The sequence below is a fragment of the Peromyscus eremicus genome, chromosome X (assembly GCF_949786415.1).
Source record: "Peromyscus eremicus chromosome X, PerEre_H2_v1, whole genome shotgun sequence".
In the NCBI taxonomy this organism is placed as follows: Eukaryota; Metazoa; Chordata; class Mammalia; order Rodentia; family Cricetidae; genus Peromyscus; species Peromyscus eremicus.
In genome coordinates, this window is record NC_081439.1 from 125,787,065 (window position 1) to 125,807,752 (window position 20,688).

General features: G+C 34.4%; 1 protein-coding gene across 8 annotated transcripts in view; it reads left to right on the forward strand.

Moving 5' to 3' along the window:
* The window catches only part of Fmr1 (fragile X messenger ribonucleoprotein 1), a 40,509-nt gene extending 20,215 nt beyond the window's left edge, over nucleotides 1-20,294 (forward strand). Inside the window, exons 8-18 of one of the 8 annotated variants that reach the window (XM_059250130.1) lie at nucleotides 1,319-1,489; nucleotides 1,599-1,677; nucleotides 5,385-5,494; nucleotides 7,348-7,482; nucleotides 7,963-8,025; nucleotides 10,222-10,308; nucleotides 12,814-13,009; nucleotides 14,492-14,674; nucleotides 15,343-15,425; nucleotides 16,031-16,067; nucleotides 17,986-18,078. In XM_059250130.1, the coding sequence (XP_059106113.1) occupies nucleotides 1,319-1,489; nucleotides 1,599-1,677; nucleotides 5,385-5,494; nucleotides 7,348-7,482; nucleotides 7,963-8,025; nucleotides 10,222-10,308; nucleotides 12,814-13,009; nucleotides 14,492-14,674; nucleotides 15,343-15,425; nucleotides 16,031-16,033 (1,110 nt within the window). In that variant the 3' untranslated portion in view covers nucleotides 16,034-16,067; nucleotides 17,986-18,078. Of the gene's footprint in view, nucleotides 1-1,318; nucleotides 1,490-1,598; nucleotides 1,678-5,384; nucleotides 5,495-7,347; nucleotides 7,483-7,962; nucleotides 8,026-10,221; nucleotides 10,309-12,813; nucleotides 13,010-14,491; nucleotides 14,675-15,342; nucleotides 15,426-16,030; nucleotides 16,068-17,985 lie in introns of all 8 variants that reach the window. The other 7 variants (XM_059250126.1, XM_059250128.1, XM_059250125.1 and 4 more) reach the window with 7 other exon arrangements.
* Nucleotides 20,295-20,688: the final 394 nt, after the last annotated feature.

Consider the following 20,688-nt stretch of genomic DNA (forward strand, 5'->3'; position numbering starts at 1 on the left):
GTTTTGTTTTTTTGCTCATTCTTTCTTGATTTCCCCCATGTTCACAATTTTGTGGTTTGTTTAGTGATTTTCTCATAACTTTTAGGCCACAGCAGCCTTCTTAATTTAATTGTGAGTATTATGAAAATGTACTCATACACTTCTTCTTAAGCATCTAATTCTTCTTGAATGCTCTTTGCCATAACTTTGGTTTATGTGTATCCATAAATTATCAGTGGGAAGAATGAACCAGGCTAATGAATCAAGATCCAAAAACGTGACTTCTTGAAAAATCCTAGATTTTGTACATTTTACTAGTGTTATCTTTAAAAATAACTATTCTTCTTTTAAAATTGCTTACATTAGATATATTCATTCATTCAAATTATCAGGTGTGTTGAATAATTATAAACTAGTGTGCATGCCTATTTTATTCACTACTAATATTAAAGGGGTTCATATATCCTTATAAGAAGTACCCATTTTTCAACATGAGCCACTAATCTGTTCGGTTGTCATTAATGGCATGCTAGAACTAAACATTCAATTTTGATATGCTACTTAAAGATAGTGATTATCCACATGTGTGGGCTATCATTGGAACTTAGTTTTGTCATCACTGAATATTTTAAAGAGTTCATCAAGCTTGTGGATCCAGATCACTGTCTTACAGACTCTGAGCACATATATGAAACAAATTTGAGAATTCTGTATTCTGTAAGTGTTCACTTAACTGATAAACCAGAAAGTTTTAGAATTGCTTTCCTTGGGTGTGGGGAGTGTATTGTTTTAATGCCACATTTCAGCAAAATGTTTAGATCCCTCATATCTGGTGATGCATTATGAACATGACACCATTTCTAGAAAAAGTACTAATATATCCATAATAAAAGTGCAGTGAATAATTTTTTTCTTAAAGATGGTATTTTTAATTTTGTTACTTAAATTGCATTGAGTCTGTCAGACCAAGTGAGCTGTTTTTTAATTGGGATTATTTTGTCTGCTTCTTAATTATTACATTGTGGATATCATTGAATAACAAAGGCAGCCTTGCAAATAGGTTTTCAAAAGTAACCTTGAAAAACTGTCAACAAGTTCTTTCCTGTTAAGAAAAAAAAATATTTAAATGGCATAGACCTTCAGTAGCCTAAAAAGAACTTATGTGTGATTTTAGAATTAGTTTTAAAAATATCTTATGTGTGATTTTAAAATTAGTTTTCAAATAAAGCAATTTATAGGACCCTTATATATAGGGTCAAGATAATTTACATGGCTGACCTAAATGAAATTGTCTTCATAATTGATAAAGCATGTTCATCAGTTGTACATTTCTCTTCAGAGTTCAAGGCAGCTTGCCTCAAGATTTCATGAACAGTTTATCGTAAGAGAAGATCTGATGGGTCTAGCTATTGGTACTCATGGTGCTAATATTCAGCAAGCTAGAAAAGTACCTGGGGTCACTGCTATTGATTTAGATGAGGATACCTGCACATTTCATATTTATGGAGAGGTAAATATTTCACTATATAATCCAGTTGCCCCCCAAAAGCAAACAAACAGTATTTCAAATAGCAAATTTTTTTATCTTGATGTTACGCCCATTCACCCCTCTTTATTAGGATCAAGATGCAGTGAAAAAGGCTAGAAGCTTTCTGGAATTTGCTGAAGATGTCATACAAGTTCCACGTAACTTAGTAGGTAAGTCAAAAGTAACCATTGATATATACCACAAAAATAAAATTCTGTACACAACTTCTGTACCAGTTAAATCTCTTTCCATCACTGAAAAGTGTAATCTAATTGGAACAATCTTTGGAATGTAACCTGTTCCTATAGTGTATAGAAAATATATAAGATTCTATTTTCAGAAGATATACAAGAAATACTTTGCTAGTTCAGATCTATAAATGAAAAGATAAATTTTACCTAGCCTTCTCATAGCATATTTTTTATCATAGCATTAAATTTTTTTTTTCAGAATGAATGAGAATTGAGACCTTTATAGTTTGGTGGTATTTGATAAAATGATAGCATTCATGTCAGTTATCTCTGAATTCAATATCTGGATGTGGCTTACTTAGATCTATTAAGTTTGAAAGGTAAATTAACTCCAAATATCCTTGGGATTTTATGGAGTTAGTGGTGGTAACTCGTCCTTTTAAATTGGTTAATATAGTTTCTTCATCATCAGTGTGATGGATGTTAGCATAGGAACTCTTCACTGGCATTTCTAAATAATTTTGCTGTTTGGTAGAACATACATACCAAAACCAGGTATAGCTCTATATAAAAACAACAATAACAAAAAACCCAAAATGTGTTTTGAATTCATTGAATTTATAAATGAGATTGGGGCATGTCGCCTCAATCTCTTGTAGGAGTTTAAAATGAACAAACTTCCTATGTATTTTATGTACATAGTTTAAAAGATTCATAGGCTGCATTTTGTCAAAACAGAATCATAATAATTTTCCAGTGTTTCACACACGCACACACACACACACACACATGCACACGCATACACATATATATGTTTGTTTTTTTCAAGACAGGATTTCTCTGTGTAACACAGATCTAACTGTCCTAGAACTCGCTCTATAAACCAGGCTGGCCTGAAACTCACAGAAATTGCCTGCCTCTGCCTCCTGAGTGCTGGGATTAAAGGTGTGCACCACTACCACCATCACCATCACCACCACCACCACCACCACCACCACCACCACCACCACCACCACCACCACCACCACCACCGCGGCATTCCAGTGTCATTTTAAAAGTACTAGTAATAGCCCAGCATTCAGGAGACAGAAGGATCACAAATTCAAGGACAGCATGGGGGTACACATAGCAAGACCCTAACTCCAAAAAGTATCCAAGAGTCATGGTATTTTTTTCCCATTAAAAAAAACAGCTTTAAGGTAAAGTACAAATATTAGCAAAATTAGTAGCTCACAGATATACTAAAACAGAAGTATGTGAATGTAGTGTTACCATGGTAGCATATATACCAGTTGTATAGAAGTTACATGCATAGCACAGGATGAAGTGATTATGTTAGAATCATGGGTGTCCATTAAAGTTTATTTTGATGATGCTATGGTAGGTGAAATGCTTAGATGTATTTGGTAGCTATGTGACTTTGGATATCTGATTTAGCTCTTGAGAGTAGAGTCCTTTTTCTTCACTTATTACGTATATGAATGTGGTAATGGTCTAGCAGCTTAATTGACGTGTGGGTATGCATAGTACCCAGTACAGTTCTAGGCAAAGTAGGAAACTATGTTCTTTTTTTTTTTTTTAACTACTCCATTTCATTAAAACAGAATTGTAGTGAATTGTTCCTTTGGAATTTGGAAGTAACTGCAATATAGGATTAGACTGTTACCAAAAAGGAAAGAGAGATTATATCTGTAGTCTTGCATTGAATGAAGAGGATATTTGAAGTTATTTTCACCAGAAAGCCTGTTGCAGTGAATCAGTCTAATTGAGTTCTCTTGTTATACTTTTAGTAAATAAGAGAATTCTGTTTTGCAGAGGCATGCCGTAACACTGGGAATTCTGGACTTCTTCAGAAAGCATTTTCCCTAAGGTTTGCTAGGCAGGAGTTGAGGGAGGTGTTGTAATCAGTATTACATGAGTCTCGCCTTCTGATTTATTACTGTTTTTCACAAGCCCTCTTCAGTAGGTACACCAATTTATCTTCCTTAAAAATTTGCTTGTTCTTTATACACTTTTACAATGAGTTTGTTTAGTCATCAGTCCTTAGGGTAGTCAAGATATTTTCTTAATAGAAACATGCTAAAATCCCACTTTTCTTTATGCTAATTTACATTTTTATTAAAATCAACATTCATGAATATATAAGGATTATACAGGACAAACAAACTGGGAAGACTCGAGGTAGGTTTTCTATACATACATGGTATTCAATTGAACAAGAGTGAAGCAGAAGTAATAACAGATTTAAATTAGGAATCCTGATTTAGTAGCATGAATTCTGTTCTCTAACCACTGACCAGACAAAAGAGCTCATGGCGGAGGAATGAAGAAGCCACACAGCAAGAATGTCAAAACTGGGGCGGGAGGGGGGAGAACAAGGGAATCCGTGGCTGATATGTAAAATTAAATTAAATTATAAAATAAAAAAAAAAGAATCTCAAAACTGTGGCTCTGATTATAAGATCCGTGAACCCTTCTGCAAGAAGATCTTTTACTAGATTCTTATTTAGACTAGCTGAAAGCAACTTTTGACTTCACTTTTCACCAGTTTTCCCTCAGGTTAGGAGGTAGAACAAGCATATAGCAGCACTTCCGTCATGGTTTATATAAGTGCTTTAAGTTTCATGGCTGAACCCTTATAATCTGGTATACCTCATACACGGGTTTCTAGAATTACTAGTGCTTAATTTGTAAATTCTTACTTTACAGTGATGTATGATGGTGGCTATGAAAGTGATCATGTCCCAGTTTTGTATATAATTGAATTTTACAAAATGAGGTAAACAATCAAGTGCTATTTATTACTAGTACTTGATTCCACTTCTGAGTTTCAACAGATGTTTCTAAAGAGTACTTCTAAGCATTTTCATCGGAGTTTTGAGTTATCTGAAAGTATGCTTTACCTATGAATATGCTGCTCCGAATTGTGACTAATGCATAGAAATATATATTCTGTTAGTAACATTGACCTGAAGAATTTTTATTCCTTTTTGATACTTAGATAGCTTCCTAAGCTCCTTTGAAACTTAAGAATATCATTTGCAACTTAACATTGTTTGCAAATGTGCCATACACAATTCTAAAAAAAATAGTTAATGTGTATAAATGAGGAAATGTGAATCAGAGCTAGATAAGAATTGACATTGTCAAATGAGCAAATACATTTATTACCTTTCTTTTTCTTAATCCCTTTTGTAGAGCGTTACCTAATGGTAAATAGCACAGTACCAGCAAGTTTAAAGTATACACTCTTTTTTTGTTTTGTTTTGTTTTTTCGAGACAGGATTTCTCTATGTAGCTTTGTAGACCAGGCTGGCCTCGAACTCACAGAGATCCGACTGGCTCTGCCTCCCGAGTGCTGTATTAAAGGCATGTGCCACCACCGCCCGGCAAAAGTATACACTCTTATGTGAAATAAAAGGTTCTCTTTGAATTACCTTTAAAATTTCAAAATGATTCAATCAATTCACAAGTATTAATCAACTGTAGTACCTGACCAAAGGAGTTTAAATAATAACCTAATCAAAAGGACTAATTTATAATTAAACTATCATCTTAAAAAGCTTCTGTTTTGAATCTTATAATCCAATATGTATATATGAATGTATAAGAGTTTATAGTGGAGTGTGCTTGCAGGATTTGAGTGATGTCTTCTTTAAGCCAAACATGAATTATTTATTTCTTAGGCAAAGTAATAGGAAAAAATGGAAAACTGATTCAAGAGATTGTGGACAAGTCAGGAGTTGTGAGGGTGAGAATTGAGGCTGAAAATGAGAAAAATGTCCCACAAGAAGAGGTATGTAATAGTGCTTGTTTCTGCTTTGTCTAAAGAGAGTGAGTTTTCTGTTGTTTTATTTGACTTACTAATGTAGAAGCCCCTGTATTATACCCATATATTTTATTGTCCTTTTTGTCCTGTTTGGGCCTGCTGAGCATCAATAAAAATATTCTGATTATGACATGCTTGATACTATGGGCAGTAGACTTAATCTGTTTTGGTTTGGTTTTTTGGTTTTTCAAGACAGAGTTTCTCTGTGTAGCTCTGGCAATCGTGGGACTCACTCTGTAGGCAGGATGGCCTTGAAGTCACAGAGAACCACCTGCCTCCCCCTCACAAGTGCTGGGAATAAAGGCGTGTACCACTTCCACCCATGTTTTCTAATGCTAGACATTAGTCATTTTAACCTATATTTGTCTTATTTTGTAATCTTACAATGGGTGGTCATGAGTTTGCTATTATAAACATGTATCACTAGGTCAGCCATTAATGACAATTAAATAATATGTGTGGAAAACCTTTGTAAATGCTTTTGTTTGAGGGTTGTGTAGTAAGTGTGTTCATTCTGTGTGTGCTTTTTCTGCACATATGATCACTTTCCCCAGCATCCTTATATTTGACTTTTATAACCCTCATTCTTATCTACATGGATATATGCTTATTGGTAGTAACCTTTGAAGTATTTATAGAGTGTGGGAAGGGAGAACATGATGCAATTGTACTCTCAATATACTATCCACTTTACCTTTAAATTTTAAAAAAGTGCAGTTTATCATCTATCTAAAACTACTTTTACTTTCCTGCCAATTCACTGTCTGCTTTATCTGTGTTGCTTCAGCTAAACATCTTAAGTATATTTTACAAAAATGAAATGAATGTCTGTATCTCAAAGAAAAAGAAATAATAAAAATAATTGATGTAAAATGCACCCCTTCAGAGGGACTATTGGCAATTAGTGGTCATTTTTGAAAGTCTGTCCTTTCCTTCAGTGCTATAGCTACAGAAAAATTGTCCTTGCTCCATCGAATAACTTCCTTCCTGTGCTCAGGCAGGTAGCTCTTAACTAAACTCGGTGGACCAACATATAAAAAGAAGACAATGTCAGGAGGTGACTTCTTGAGAAAACAGTTTCTGTTGGTGCAAGAGTGGAATGCAAAATAGGAGAATGGGTAACAGTGACTTAAATGCATCATATCAATTCATGGAATAGTCAAACAATAAAAATTTAAAAGTCTTCAAAAAAAGACACAATCTACACACAGGGTCATAATTTTCACATTAAGTAGTTCTTTTGCAAAAGTTTATTTTAATTGAAGTTAAATCCATTTAGTGTTTTTTTAAGATTTATTTTTATCCATTAAAGAGTGTGTGTGTGTGTGTGTGTCAGAGAGGGAGAGAGAGAGAGAGCACAAGAGAGGATGAAGATAGAGCACAAGAAAGAATGAAGATAGAACATAAGAGAGAATGGGGTCCCCTCAGAGAGAAAGAGAAACCATAAGAGAATAGATCCCCTCAAGCTGGAGTTGTAGGCAGTTGTGAGCTGTCTGACATGGGTGCTGGAAACCAAAGTCCATGTTCTTCTAAGCCATCTCCTCTAGCCCCTGATTTGGTTTTTAATTGCATAATTTTCCCTCCTGTAATTTTATGTGTCAAAACACTTTATAGTATTTTGCATTCTTAAACATCATCCTTAACAGGAAAAGGTGAACTTTAAACATTTTGTTTGTTCCTAATATGTAGAATTATAAGATATCTTTATAAATAATTAAATGACTGTGCTTAACAAAAAGAAGTCATTGACAGAGTAATGAAACTAAATAATCTTAAAATTGGTACTTTTTTTATCTTTTGTGTTTTATGTTTTTATCAAGGAAATTATGCCACCAAATTCCCTACCTTCCAATAATTCAAGGGTTGGACCTAATTCCTCTGAAGAAAAGAAACATTTAGATACAAAGGAAAACAGCACCCATTTTTCTCAACCTAACAGTACAAAAGTCCAGAGGGTAAGAATTAATTTGTCACCTCTAACCACACTAAATATCTTTGGCTCAGATGCCACATTTGGTATTTGGGCTGTTTTCTCTGGTTAGATTTGTAGGCTACTCATATTTTATGTTTTCACATATGATTAATACCATATGAGATTACAAACCAAAGTAATGCATATTTTTTGATTTATTCACAGTGACAAACCTTAAGCTGTAAACCTAATGGGGTCACGTTTTTCTGTTGAGGGTGGACTTTTTTTCCATTCTATAATAGCTCCTTAAATTTTGCAGGTGTTGTAAGTCAAAGTGTACCTTCTATTAGATATGCTAGTTACTTCTTAAAGCCATATTTCAGAAACTAGTTTTCACTATTTGAACTAACCTAACTATTTAGAAATGCATTTAGAAGTCCTGCAGTGAAAGTCCTGCGTTCAGGCTTCTGTGTATCGTTCATTATAGTTAATCACATCACTTGCATTCCTTATACTGCTTTAGGTGTTAGTGGTTTCATCAGTTGTAGCAGGGGAACCCCAGAAACCTGAACCCAAGGCTTGGCAGGTAGGAAACTATTCCTTGAAAAATACATTTTAAGTTGATATTTTAATGTTTATTCCCCTTGTTAAGAAAGACTACAAATGAGCCTCATGGTTGGGGGCTGGTGGAGGAGTGTTTGTGGGTATTTGGATCCACGGCCCTGGTCTAAATCTCAAACAACTTCATTCCACTTAGAAGATCTTCCCTTAAATGTCCAATGTCGTTTCCCATCAGTCTTCCCCCTGTGTCTTTTAGGGAAGTTTGAGCTATACTGAAGGTCTTGGAATTCTCTGAAATTTATCATACTCTTTGCTGCTTCTAGATGTGTATACTAGAAATCTGATTGTGGGTTCATTCTACTAGGACTGTTCTTTCTTGACCCTATTGTGTGTGAAGCTTTCCTTGTCTACTTACCACATGTCTCCCACCTGCTCCATGCTCCTGTGTGCTCAGCCAGAGCATAATGTTATTAGATGTTTTCTTGTTGGTCTCCCCAACCACATTGTAAGCTCCTTGAGGTCAGGGTCCCTTACCTGCCCTTTGAGAATTGCTTATAATAAGGATGGTATGACTTAGAAGAGACTAAAAGCAAAAATGACATTTTATACAGAGAACTATAACTACAAGTGTATTGGATGGATATTTCTTTCTGCTGTGCATCCCACTTCTCATCTTAGAACAGTATTTATATTCTATTTTTTCAGTTTATTCAGATCTTCTCATGAGGCACTTTATTAGAGTAGTCCCTGTGTACTCCATCACTTTGTACCATGTTGTAAGAGAAAATAGTTTTAAGTGATGTTTTTCAAATTCAGCCTAATTAAATCTGCAACACAAAATTTAAAGCCTATTTTGGTGAATACTTGGGAAACATGTATGTAGTATTCCATCACTTGCTATTTGGCACTTGGAAATAATACAGTTAATGCCTTTGTGACTGTGCTAGTGAGAAAAAGAATAATATATTTTTGGGGGGTGGGGTATGATTTTCATATATCATAGTACAGAAGAGAAAATCCTTACATGTTTTCAACGGCACTTGATAGTTCACATAGTCATTGCTTCTAGGAGGCAGTGCCTTGCCTACTAGTTGATAATCAGCCTACAAGCAGTGTTTTCTGATGGTTCAGAATTGTTCTTCATCAACAGTATCATTCATATACAGGGATAAAGAAAATTCTGTTTCATTCCCTTCTTATCTTGAACCTACTGTATATTAATGTAAGCATCCCAACAATATCCAATGTACCAAGAAAATGTTCTTTAGAAAAGAGTGACACTTTGCTCAAGGGACAGCTTCTTGGCCTCCTATACCTTTTAGCTTTGCCAAACACTTATAACTGTAATACTTTTCATTAGTCATATGTGAATACCAATAACCATGTATATTTCTTCAGTAACAAAATAATTGAACTGTTCTCAACTTAGAATGTGTCTTAATTGTCCCCTCTTTGTACACCTGTAGCTAGGCTTCCCTACTGGTTGTGATATGGAATGGTTTGGGTTTTTTTTTCTTCTTTTATGCTAATGAGAAGTACAAATATTTAGATTGTACCTTTAAAATTATCCTCTATTAAAGTGATATACATAGAAGATCAGAGTTTTTCTCATGATTGAACTTTATAAGATTTTTTTCATAATATATTTTTGAAATTTATATGGATTTATTAAATATTATGCTTATGATTTTGGCTTGATTTCTGTTGTTCTTGTACAGGTTACTTGGTGTGTATTTTAATTTATTCTAATTTTTGTTCATGATTTGAATTCTATTGATTTGGTTAGCAAAATTGAGTTTATTTTTTACATTTGTATCCCTGGTATCTGATTTTAAACTGAATTTGATTTAGATATAACTTGTAGTAAGTGAATTAAAGCATAAATATTCATCTCATTTACAATACACATCTCCTAGTAAAGCTTATATAATTTTTAGTTATGTATTTGTTATTTTGCCAACATTAATGGTAGTCTTTTAAAACAATCTGGTATTTAAGGAAGCACTATATTGATCTGCTCTTCAGATGTGAAACTTGGTTTTACATATCGATTTCTATTTTAAACAGATATTTGTGTGCTTATTGCTTACCAGAGCCTATGCTAGGGATTTAGTCATTAGGGGTGTGTGTGTGTGTGCGGATGTATGTGTGTTTTGTTTTGTTTTGTTTAAGATTGACCATCACTAGTTCTCTAGGTTCACTATTACAATTTCTTTTTCAGGGTATGGTACCATTTGTTTTTGTGGGAACAAAAGACAGCATCGCTAATGCCACTGTTCTTTTGGATTATCACTTGAACTATTTAAAGGTGAGAACAGGATGACTTTTAACTTCTAATCTTCTTGTGCTAAATTATTAAAAGCTTTAGAGTAAATCCTTCCAAAACTATGATCTTTCTAAGCTATGCATAACAATGTATGACCTTGAAAAAAATAATAAATACATTGTTTTAGTTCATTTCTTGATTTTTTTTTTTGTAAATTTTTTCTTTGTAAATCTTAGGGCTAATATCCCAGTTCTTAATACATTCCTATATTTATGATTATTCTTCTGTTAAACCCTTAGACTATATCTATATCTATCTATCTATATGTAGATAGATATAGATATATACCTAAATTGTGTGTGTGAGTGTGTGTGTGTGTGTGTATGTGTGTATGTGTGTGTGTGTGTGTGTGTGTGTGTATCCTTTTAATATAGTTGAACCTTCTAGATTTTGTGGATGTTTTCCCATCTAAATTTTGTGTCTATAGCACTTGCCCTTGTCCTTATATCATATATTAAGGAAATCCTAGCATTTCATAAAGTCCTCTGTTTAAATGTTTACTCTTCATACTTTTCTCTATTATGTTAATCAAAGTATAAACTACTAATGTCTTGTATATGCTCATCTGATTATTGTTACTGTTATGCCTCCTTTAGCTTGCAAGCTGGGAAGTAGGAACCCGGAGGCTATTAATGGAAAGAGCACGGGATTGGCAATACAGCTGTGAACTAGCTATGTGACTTTAGGCAAGTCACTGGCCTACACTAAATGCTTTTTCAAATTCCCTTTGGCACAAATGTCATAAAATTTAATGAAATGAAATCTTAAGTGTTCTCATTTTTATAATATCATATTTCTGAAAAAAATACATAACCAGAATTATTATATAGGTCTTTTGAAAAAGTCTACAAAATAACCTAACTTCTATTTTATTTATGATACTATCTTAAGATGTGTTTGCTGACTTAAAGAATAAAATGTGAATGAGTCTGCTATTAAGTAAGAGTGAAAGGAAAAAAGGTGCAGTACCTGGTCATTTCGTTCATTCTTAGTGGTCAGTTAATAAGTAAAAGTGGGAAGGTTTCATCCAGCAAGGTTTGCATGGGTAGGATGCCACTTTGATTTGCTTACTTATTTTTTGTTGGACAGTGTGTTTTATGTGCAATCTGTTGTATGTGTTTTCCTTTATAATCTTAGCTAAAATATTTATTATGACCTAGGTAGAAAGGGCTGCATTGTATCATGTCCCTTGTTTTTTCAATTAATGCTCTTTCTTAGATATTTTGATTTATTTTTCTCTATTGAATATCTTGTCTGATTATTGGCAGCTGTCCTGTTGCCATTCTTTCTATCACCAAGTCATCTTTTGGTTGGGTCTGGCATCTCACCAAAACTGACTGCTTTGCCTAAGTAAATAACCCTGGAATCCATTCTGTTATGCAATATCTAGATAACACATTCCATGAGCTAGAAATATACTTTGAGAGGAAGCCACTCATTCAGCTATAGTCTTTCTTTTTTTCCTACCAAGTTTATTATAGATTCTGGTTTAGAGAACAAGTAAAATTCACTGTGGATTCTTTCTCAATCTGACCTTTTCTTTCCCAGATGTCAGAACCAAGATTTTGACAACTTAGTTTTTATGACCTCGTCTTGACTGATACATTGAATATTTGCTGTAGTTACAGATCTTATTCCTTGTAGCTAATAAGTGAGATGCTCATGGGTAAATTAGAAAGGCAAGGGTTAAAATGAAGTTTCATCTGGATTTGACAGAACCCAAGTTATTACACACCTGTGTATAAGGGTCTATCAGTGGATTTTGGAGTTGATTTATTTTGTTCAACTCAGTTTATATTGTTTGTTGTATTAGTTTAAGCAGAGTTTTAGTATTTTAAGAGACATGAGGTAAGATCTAGGTGTTTTGATGTGAGACCTAGGGTTTTCACCCTTCATATAAAGGAATATTAGCATTTTTAATTCACTCAAAATAAGTGGTCCTTAACTGAATAATTATATCCAAAAATAATACATGTTCTTTAAAAAATACCCCAAGCATAATACTTTGTAAATTAAAATATTAACTGAAAAAATAATTTCATTTAGCTTATTTATAATGTGATTTTAAAGGTTAGTTGATTAAACCTTAAATGTATGTCATTTATCTGTATTTTCATACTTTTTAGTATTGTTGTTAGTTAGTCAATCTTACATCAAAAAGTCCCCAAACTAACATATCTCTGCCTTATCCATAGACTAATTGAATAGTAGTGCCAAATCACTCAACCTGAAATTTATTCAGTATAACTTTAAAATGAGTGTTTTTGTTATATCTCTAAGTCTTGCCATCAGTAAGTGTATCAATAGTAATCTTTCTTTTTAAGACCATTCAATTTCCTGATAATTCTGTGTTAACAGTGTTTACTATAAATTTAGAACTGAAATTGAAATATTTCCAGTATACTTTTTTATCTGGTGAAAAGGAGAAAGGTATTACTAAGTAAAATGTCAAATTATCTTTACTGTTATCTTGTATATTTTAAATAGGAAGTAGACCAGTTGCGTTTGGAGAGATTACAAATTGATGAGCAGTTGCGACAAATTGGAGCTAGTTCTAGACCACCACCAAATCGTACAGATAAGGAAAAAGGCTATGTGACTGATGATGGTCAAGGAATGGGTCGAGGTAGTAGACCTTACAGAAATAGGGGGCACGGCAGACGCGGTCCTGGATATACTTCAGGTACAAACTAAGCATTTTCCTCAGTAACTTTATCTGTTCCTAGACTTAATAGCTGCTAATCTCTACTATTCATTAGAACTCCATTATAACAATTTCTCACTACATGGTTCCCAACTCACAGTGGGTCAAATTGTGTTTCAAGAGACACGTAGAATAAAAGCCTGCTAATGACACACGTAGTTCACAGGGCATTTGTGAATTCTGTCCATATTCTGATTGAGAATAAATCTGCTTAAGCCCTTGTATGTTGATGACCTAAGACCTCTCCTGATTTTATTATTGTACAGCCAAAACTTTTTTCATTTGTGTACTGTGGCTCATTTTTTGTCAGGCATGTGCTGGTCATACTTGCTGGATGGACTGTGTAAATCAGGGGTCTGCATCCTATGGCTCATAAGGTGATTTTGAGTGGCATGGCCAAAGTCAGCCCTAGGCACAGTCAAGAAGTAGGCGAAGTGTCTCTTTGCCTTCCCAGCTCTTCTATCCGTGCTTCTTTCTTTTTTCCCAGTAACTTTCAATGAACCCAGTGCCCACCTACGAGTTCCTACTGTCTTTCTTGCTTGACTGTGTATCTACTATATAACTTGCTAATGATGGTAAAGGTATAATCCATCTCACAAATATTTGCATTTCAAAAGGGAACTCTTTAAGATGGAAAAGCCTTCAAGATCCACAGGAGTGACGCTATAATGGTGAAGCTATAATTGGTCATTAGCTCCAACAGAGGAAGAGAGAGAGGTAGTAGAGTTGATATTCCAGAGTGGGGAAGAGACACCTACTCATAAGGCCAACCTTGAACCTAACCCTTGACCCTCCTCCCAACAGTTTGTTCTTTTGAACAATGAATTTTCCACCTCACTGTGGATCTCTTTTCCCCCACTCCCATCCTCTATGTCATTAACCCCTCAGACATAATGAATTGTTTTATAGTCATCCTTTGTTCAGTCAGTCCACTGGGAGTGGGAGGGAAGATTGTGGGCCATGCATCAGGAATGCATATCCCCTTTCATTGGGGATAATCCCACAAGAGACCCTTCTCTGAGGCATAAATACCATGGTGGCCTTTATTGGCCCCTTTTAGAGTTGGCCAAAATGACATCCTTTTGTCCCTGTGCCTAATATTAAAAGCTCTCATTATTGAAGTTTTGATTATCAAAGTGTTTCCGTTGTTTTAGACAATTTCCCCTCCATGATTGCAGCTATTTAAAGACATGGCACATTCAGGTCTGAACTTAGGTAGCTAACAAAACACCTTTTCTTTAAAAAAAAAAAAAAATTACACCCAAAATTACTTCGGATATAGCAAGCCCTTCATTTTGAATTTAAAATAACTTGTTTTTAAGTATAGAAGATGAGTATATTCTTTGGTAGGCTTCTAAATTGGGAAGAATATTGAATCACCCCTGAAACTTCATCTCTGGAAGCTTCTGTTAACCTTTTTTTAAAGTCAGACAATGGTATATAACTTTTAACTCTCGATAGGAACTAATTCTGAAGCATCAAATGCTTCTGAAACAGAATCTGACCACAGAGATGAACTCAGTGATTGGTCATTAGCTCCAACAGAGGAAGAGAGGGAGAGCTTTCTGCGCAGAGGAGACGGACGACGGCGTGGAGGAGGAGGAAGAGGACAAGGAGGAAGAGGAAGAGGAGGAGGCTTCAAAGGTATAGTGCTTTACATAACTGAGAAGTAAAGGTTAAGGGCCAGTGAGATGGCTCAGTAGATAAAGGTACTTGGCTGCCAAGCCTGAAACCCTAGTTCAGTCCGCAGGACCCACAAGGTGAAAGGAGTGAAACGACTCTTGCTATTTTATCCTCTGGCTTCTACATGTAAGCTGTGGTATATGTACCCCAACACATACACACCCAAAAATAAATTAATAACGATGTAATATTTTTTAAAGAGAAATAAAGATTAAAAGTAAACTGTTAACTGTTTGAAGCTAAGTAAAAGATCTTGGTGGTATAATTTGTCTTGTGCTTATCATATTAGCAAATAATTACTTTTTTGTTTGTATAGTAACAGAATAGATACCTTCTTGTGATTTATGGAAGCTATGAATAAATAATGATAACTAATTCATACTATTTGGGTTTCTAATCAGCATCTGATTGTTAATCCAGATTGACCTCGTGATTCATAAGATAATAACCTTCAGAATATTTTGTTTCTTGTTAGAATAGATTATTAATTGTTGTATACTTGGAATTGGTAGACTCTTCATTACATTTTAGCTTCTATGGTTGGTCTAAATGGGGAATCTGAAAATAGAGAATTTTGAGCAAATGTTTTAGAGTCACTAACTGTTGATATTCTAAAAATATTCATACAGGAAACGACGATCATTCCCGAACAGATAATCGTCCACGTAATCCAAGAGAGACGAAAGGAAGAACAGCTGATGGATCCCTGCAGGTAAAACTTAGGTGATTCTTTCCATCTAAGTAGTTTGAATGTGGACATTTGAGAGTTGAGAGGTTATTTTACTTTATTTTCAAACATGTCCAACAATGATAAATTTGTAGTATATTAGATATTTATTCTTCAACATTACAATTGTGAACAATCTTAGTTCTTTGTGACAAATATATAAATATGAAGATTTCTCCAGAGAACATGGAGAACATGTGGTCTTAAATATTTATGAACACTTTGGCAGCCACATTATAATTTTCAGACCATGTTGGTGGTTCTCCAACCCTCTCAAAAAAATATTCTGAGTGAAATGTTCTAAGTGACCCAAGTCAGGTCCCTTCTCCCTTTAACTGCAGGAATGGCATGTTGTCTTTATCTGTCTCATAGTCATGATAAGATAGGGCTAATGGTGTCTAGCTAGTTTCCCTGACCCATAGGTCAGCTATTTGTTTACATGCATAGTCTAGACTAATCTGAGGATTCCTTCTCAAGTAGCTTTGTCAATGCTTAACCAGTTGTTAAATAATTTCAAATTTACTTCCTGAACACATCCAGGCACCTTTACTAAGTGCTTCATGTGTATTTTATCTCACCTAATCTTACAGTAATCTACTGAGATAAGAAGTTTTGTCTAATTTATAGGTAAGTAAACAGAAGCAGCAGTTCAGTGACCACAGTCACTTAGCTAGTATATGGTGGAGTGATTGATATTCATTCAGACTTCGGTATCTGATTCTCAGAATTCATGTTCTCTTTCATTTTATCTGTAATTGTTAACTCTAAATTTTTAAACCAAGTAGTAAGAGTTCCTTTCTGACTAGAAACCAATACACATTATTAGCTAATTTTAACTAAAAATCTTTATAGTAGAATGTTCTTTAGAATTTATACCAAATCAAGGGAGTGTTAACTAAATGGTAGTTTCTGAAGGACCAGAATAGAAAAGGCTAGTAATATTCAGCATTAACACTTAAATTAGTTTATGCCCCTTAGAATGTTATTTTTAAATTACATTAATCTTTATACCTTCCTAGGATTCTAGTTCTACAAATCATTGTTTTCAGATTTCCTCTTATCATTCTATTCTTCAGCATTCAAGTTATAGGCCATTTGACTCTTCTTACTGAAGTACAAGTTCCTAGAAAGTAACATTACTATTTTTCTACAGTTGATATTAGACTGATAAAAAACTAGGACCAAAAATTTATGCTAGAACATTATTTAGAATTTTTAAATGTCTTTTTATTTATTAAATTATTTATTTTATGTGTATGAGTATATAGGTGCATCAGGCATTGGATCCCCTGGAACTGGAGTTACAGGTAGTTGTGAGCCACCATTGGGCACTGGGAACTGAACCCAGATCCTCTGCAATAACAACAGGGGCTCTTAACCTCTGAGCCATCTTCCCAGCCCCCATTATTTAGACTTTGAAGCAGCTACAAAGGAGGTTTCTAAAGAATCAGGTGGAGATTTTGGTATAGAAAAGCTTACTGATACTTATGATAGATGTAAGGGTGGGAACTAAATTTAGCTCACGAATGAGTTGGTTGAGTTCTCATTCTGATGAAGCTGCAATAAGACATTTTGTCTCTGTCTTGGTTTTCACAGTTGTTGAGAATAAACCATTCTTTTTGAAGTATGTTATTGTGAGTTGTGCTGTGTGTGTGTGTGTTCATGTGGTATGCTGTATACTCTGCATATACTGTATGTATCTTCTATTAGCCAATAATAGTGTTATAAATGGCCTCACTATTTTATTTTGCTTTAAAGACTATAAAATAGTGTAGGGACCAGCCAATCTATTGAACAGTACCTGAATAGGGGAGCAAGGATTAAGAAAGAAAGAGACAAGAGATAGAAGATAAAATTGGGAGATAGAATAGAATTCTCAGTGAATACTGTAGTAATCCCAAATTTATTTCTCGTAGCCTCTTTATACCCAAAACAAGGGAGGCAAAAGACATCCTTACCATGGTTCAAGGAACAAATAAGTGAAAACACTTCCTTAACTCTCAAAACATCTAGTAGCCGTGCCTTTGGCCAATCATCCTGTTATTCAGCCTTAAGGAGCAAAAACAAGCTTGAATTTTCTGACTTTTAAGTCAAGATGGAATTAAGCCACAAGCTGGAGTCACTGTGGGCTCCCACAAAATAGGAGAATACAAAGTTAGACTTTTTTTCTTAAATTTGACAGTGAGATGATCACTGCTTTCCAGCTAAAGAACAGTGTTTGAAAAACCTAAACCAATAAAGAGCTTACTGTGTTTTCATTTCTTACAGTTCTATTTTCATCTTCATACCCTCTTTTATTAAGATAGGGCCTCACTTATGTAGCTCTGGCTGGCCTAGAACTCAGAGATCCATCTGCCTGTATTTCCCCCTTTAACATGTGGAATTCACATTTCAGGCTTAATATTTCTTGTCAGGCCATTCACATAAGATCTGGTGTGTGTGTGTGTGTGTGTGTGTGTGTGTATGTATGTTTATATATATAAACTTGTTTTAGATTAGAATTGATTGCAATAATGAAAAGATTGTCCATACTAAACCATTACAGAATGCCTCCAGTGAAGGTAACCGGCTGCGCACGGGTAAAGATCGTAACCAGAAGAAAGAGAAGCCAGACAGCATGGATGGGCAGCAACCACTCATGAATGGAGTACCCTAAACTGCATAATTCCGAAGTTATATTTCCTCTACCATTTCCGTAATTCTTACCCCATTTTAGAAAACTTTGTTAGGCCAAAGACAAATAGTAGGCAAGATGGCACAGAGCATGAAAGGAACACAAATTCTGCAAAGAATTATTTTGATATTGGCCATAAAAAACAATCTTCCAGATTTGCACAAAAAGATCTTGAAATTTGAAGTATAACTTTTAAGTACACTTAACACTTCAGGGCAGGATTTTACTTTTATTTTTTAAAAATACTAAGCAGTGATCTTTATTAACTAGGACCATTCTCCTGCATTGGGCTATAACTCCACAGTACGTTTCAGTCTTTCTGAGTAAATCACATTTGTGGTAATCATACTAGATCTTTGTCTTCAGTCTCATATAAAGTCTCCATGAAATGCTGTGCCATTTCATGTCCTGTGTCAGTTTATGTTTTGGTCCACTTTTCCAGTATTTTAGTGGACCCTGAAATGTGTGTGATGTGACATATGTCATTTTCATTAGCAAAAAAAAAGTTGTATGATCTGTGCCTTTTTTATATCTTGGCAGGTAGGAATATTATATTTGGATGCAGAGTTCAGGGAAGATAAGTTGGAAACACTAAATGTTAAAGATGTAGCAAACTCTGTCAAACATTAGTACTTTATAGAAGAATGCATGCTTTCCATATTTTTTTCTTTACATAAACATCAGCTTAGGCAGTATAAAGAATAAGACTTGTTTTTTTGTTTTTGTTTTGTTGCACTGAAGTATGACAAATAGTGTTATTGGAAAGGATGTATAATTTTTCTGTATGGACAGGAGAAGAAATCACTATCTTTTCATTTGGGAGAGGCTAAAAATGTTTTCAGCTATTTGCAAATCTCTTGGTCGAAAGTTAGTAGGATATGCCTGCTCTTTGGCCTGATGACGAATTTCAACTAGAGACTTTTTCTTTTGTCCTCCCCAAATTTTGTTTTTCATTCATATTTTATGTTAAAGCTTATTTTGGGGAGATATGAAGGTCATTTTCATGAACACATAAAAACTCTCAGAAGTAGAGGTACTTTGTCTAAGAAACATTGAGAGCAGGTTAAATTTTTTGTAACTTTGAAAAGCAGACCTAGGATTGGTTAATACTTTTTTTTTTCTTTTTTGATGTGTTGAATCTTTAAGTTTTTTTCTCTTAATGAAATTTACTGAAGAAAAATATGTGAAGGACCTTCACTCTGAGATGTTATATTTTTCTTAAAAAATAACTCTGAGTAGGGGTACCACTGAATCTGTACAGAGCCGTACAAACCGAAGTTCTGCCTCTGATGTACTTTGTGAATTTCTTTGAATTTTCGTTTTTCATTTACTTTTCCTTGCATACAAATAAGCATATAAAATGGTAACAAACTGCACATGATTTCACAAATATTAAAAGATCTTTTACAAGGTATTGCCAAACATTAATGTTGATTTCTAGTTATTTATTCTGGAAATGTATAGTATTTGAAAACAGGAATTGGTACCTTGCACACACCATCTGTAAGCTGTTCAGTTTAAAATACTGTAGATAATTAACCAAGGTAGAATGACCTTGTAATGTAACTGCTCTTGGGCAATATTCTCTGTACATATTAGCGACAACAGATTGGATTTTATGTTGACATTTGTTTGGTTATAGTGCAATATATTTTGTATGCAAGCAGTTTCAATAAAGTTTGATCTTCCTCTGCTAAATTGATGTTGACGCAATCCTTACAATGATTGCTTTTAAATTTTAAGATAGGAAAGAAATCTATAGAAAGTGTTCTGTTACAAAATGTAACTTACAATTGGAAATTACATATGTCATAGGAGGTTAGCCGTTATTTACCAACTTTCAAGAACATAATCTTTAATAAGGTGAAAAACCAACAAATGGTACAGTCACAATGTACCGTTAAAATATGCACTAAGTCTCTTTTTTACAAAGGCTGAATTCAGCAAGGCGCTAACTTGCTTAAATGTGAATACTAACTTCTAAAACTGTAATTTGATTCACATGTTTTCAAATGGAGTTGGAGTTGATTCATATTACAATATTTGTGTGCAAAATGTGTATGTTTTTCAGTTTAAAGTCATGTTTTTAAAATCTTATTAAAGTTTCAAAAATCTGAAGATTGTTTATCTTATCTAGATGTAAATTTTTATTAAAAAGTTGCACTTATGAAAAAGCAAAATGTTAGTCTGACAGATGTTTGCTCCGTTTTTAAATTTTGACATAAATGGCAAAAATAATGTGTTGGGGCTGGAGGAGATATTTATCACTCAAAGCAAATGATCATTTTGTTTGTTTTAGGGTGTGTGTGTGTGTATGTGTACATATGTACATGCATGCACGTGTGCGCACATGTGTGCCTGCAGTGTAAATGTAGATATCTGAAGAGATCAGAAGAGGGAATCAAATTCCCTGAAACTGGAGTTACAGGTTGCTGTGAGCCACCTTATTGGTGCTGGGAACTAAACCCAGGTCTTATACACAGCAGTAAGTGCTCTTGACTGCCATCTCTACCCCTGTTTATCAGTGTGACAGGGTCTCACACTAACCTAAGCTGGCTTGGAATGGCTCACCTC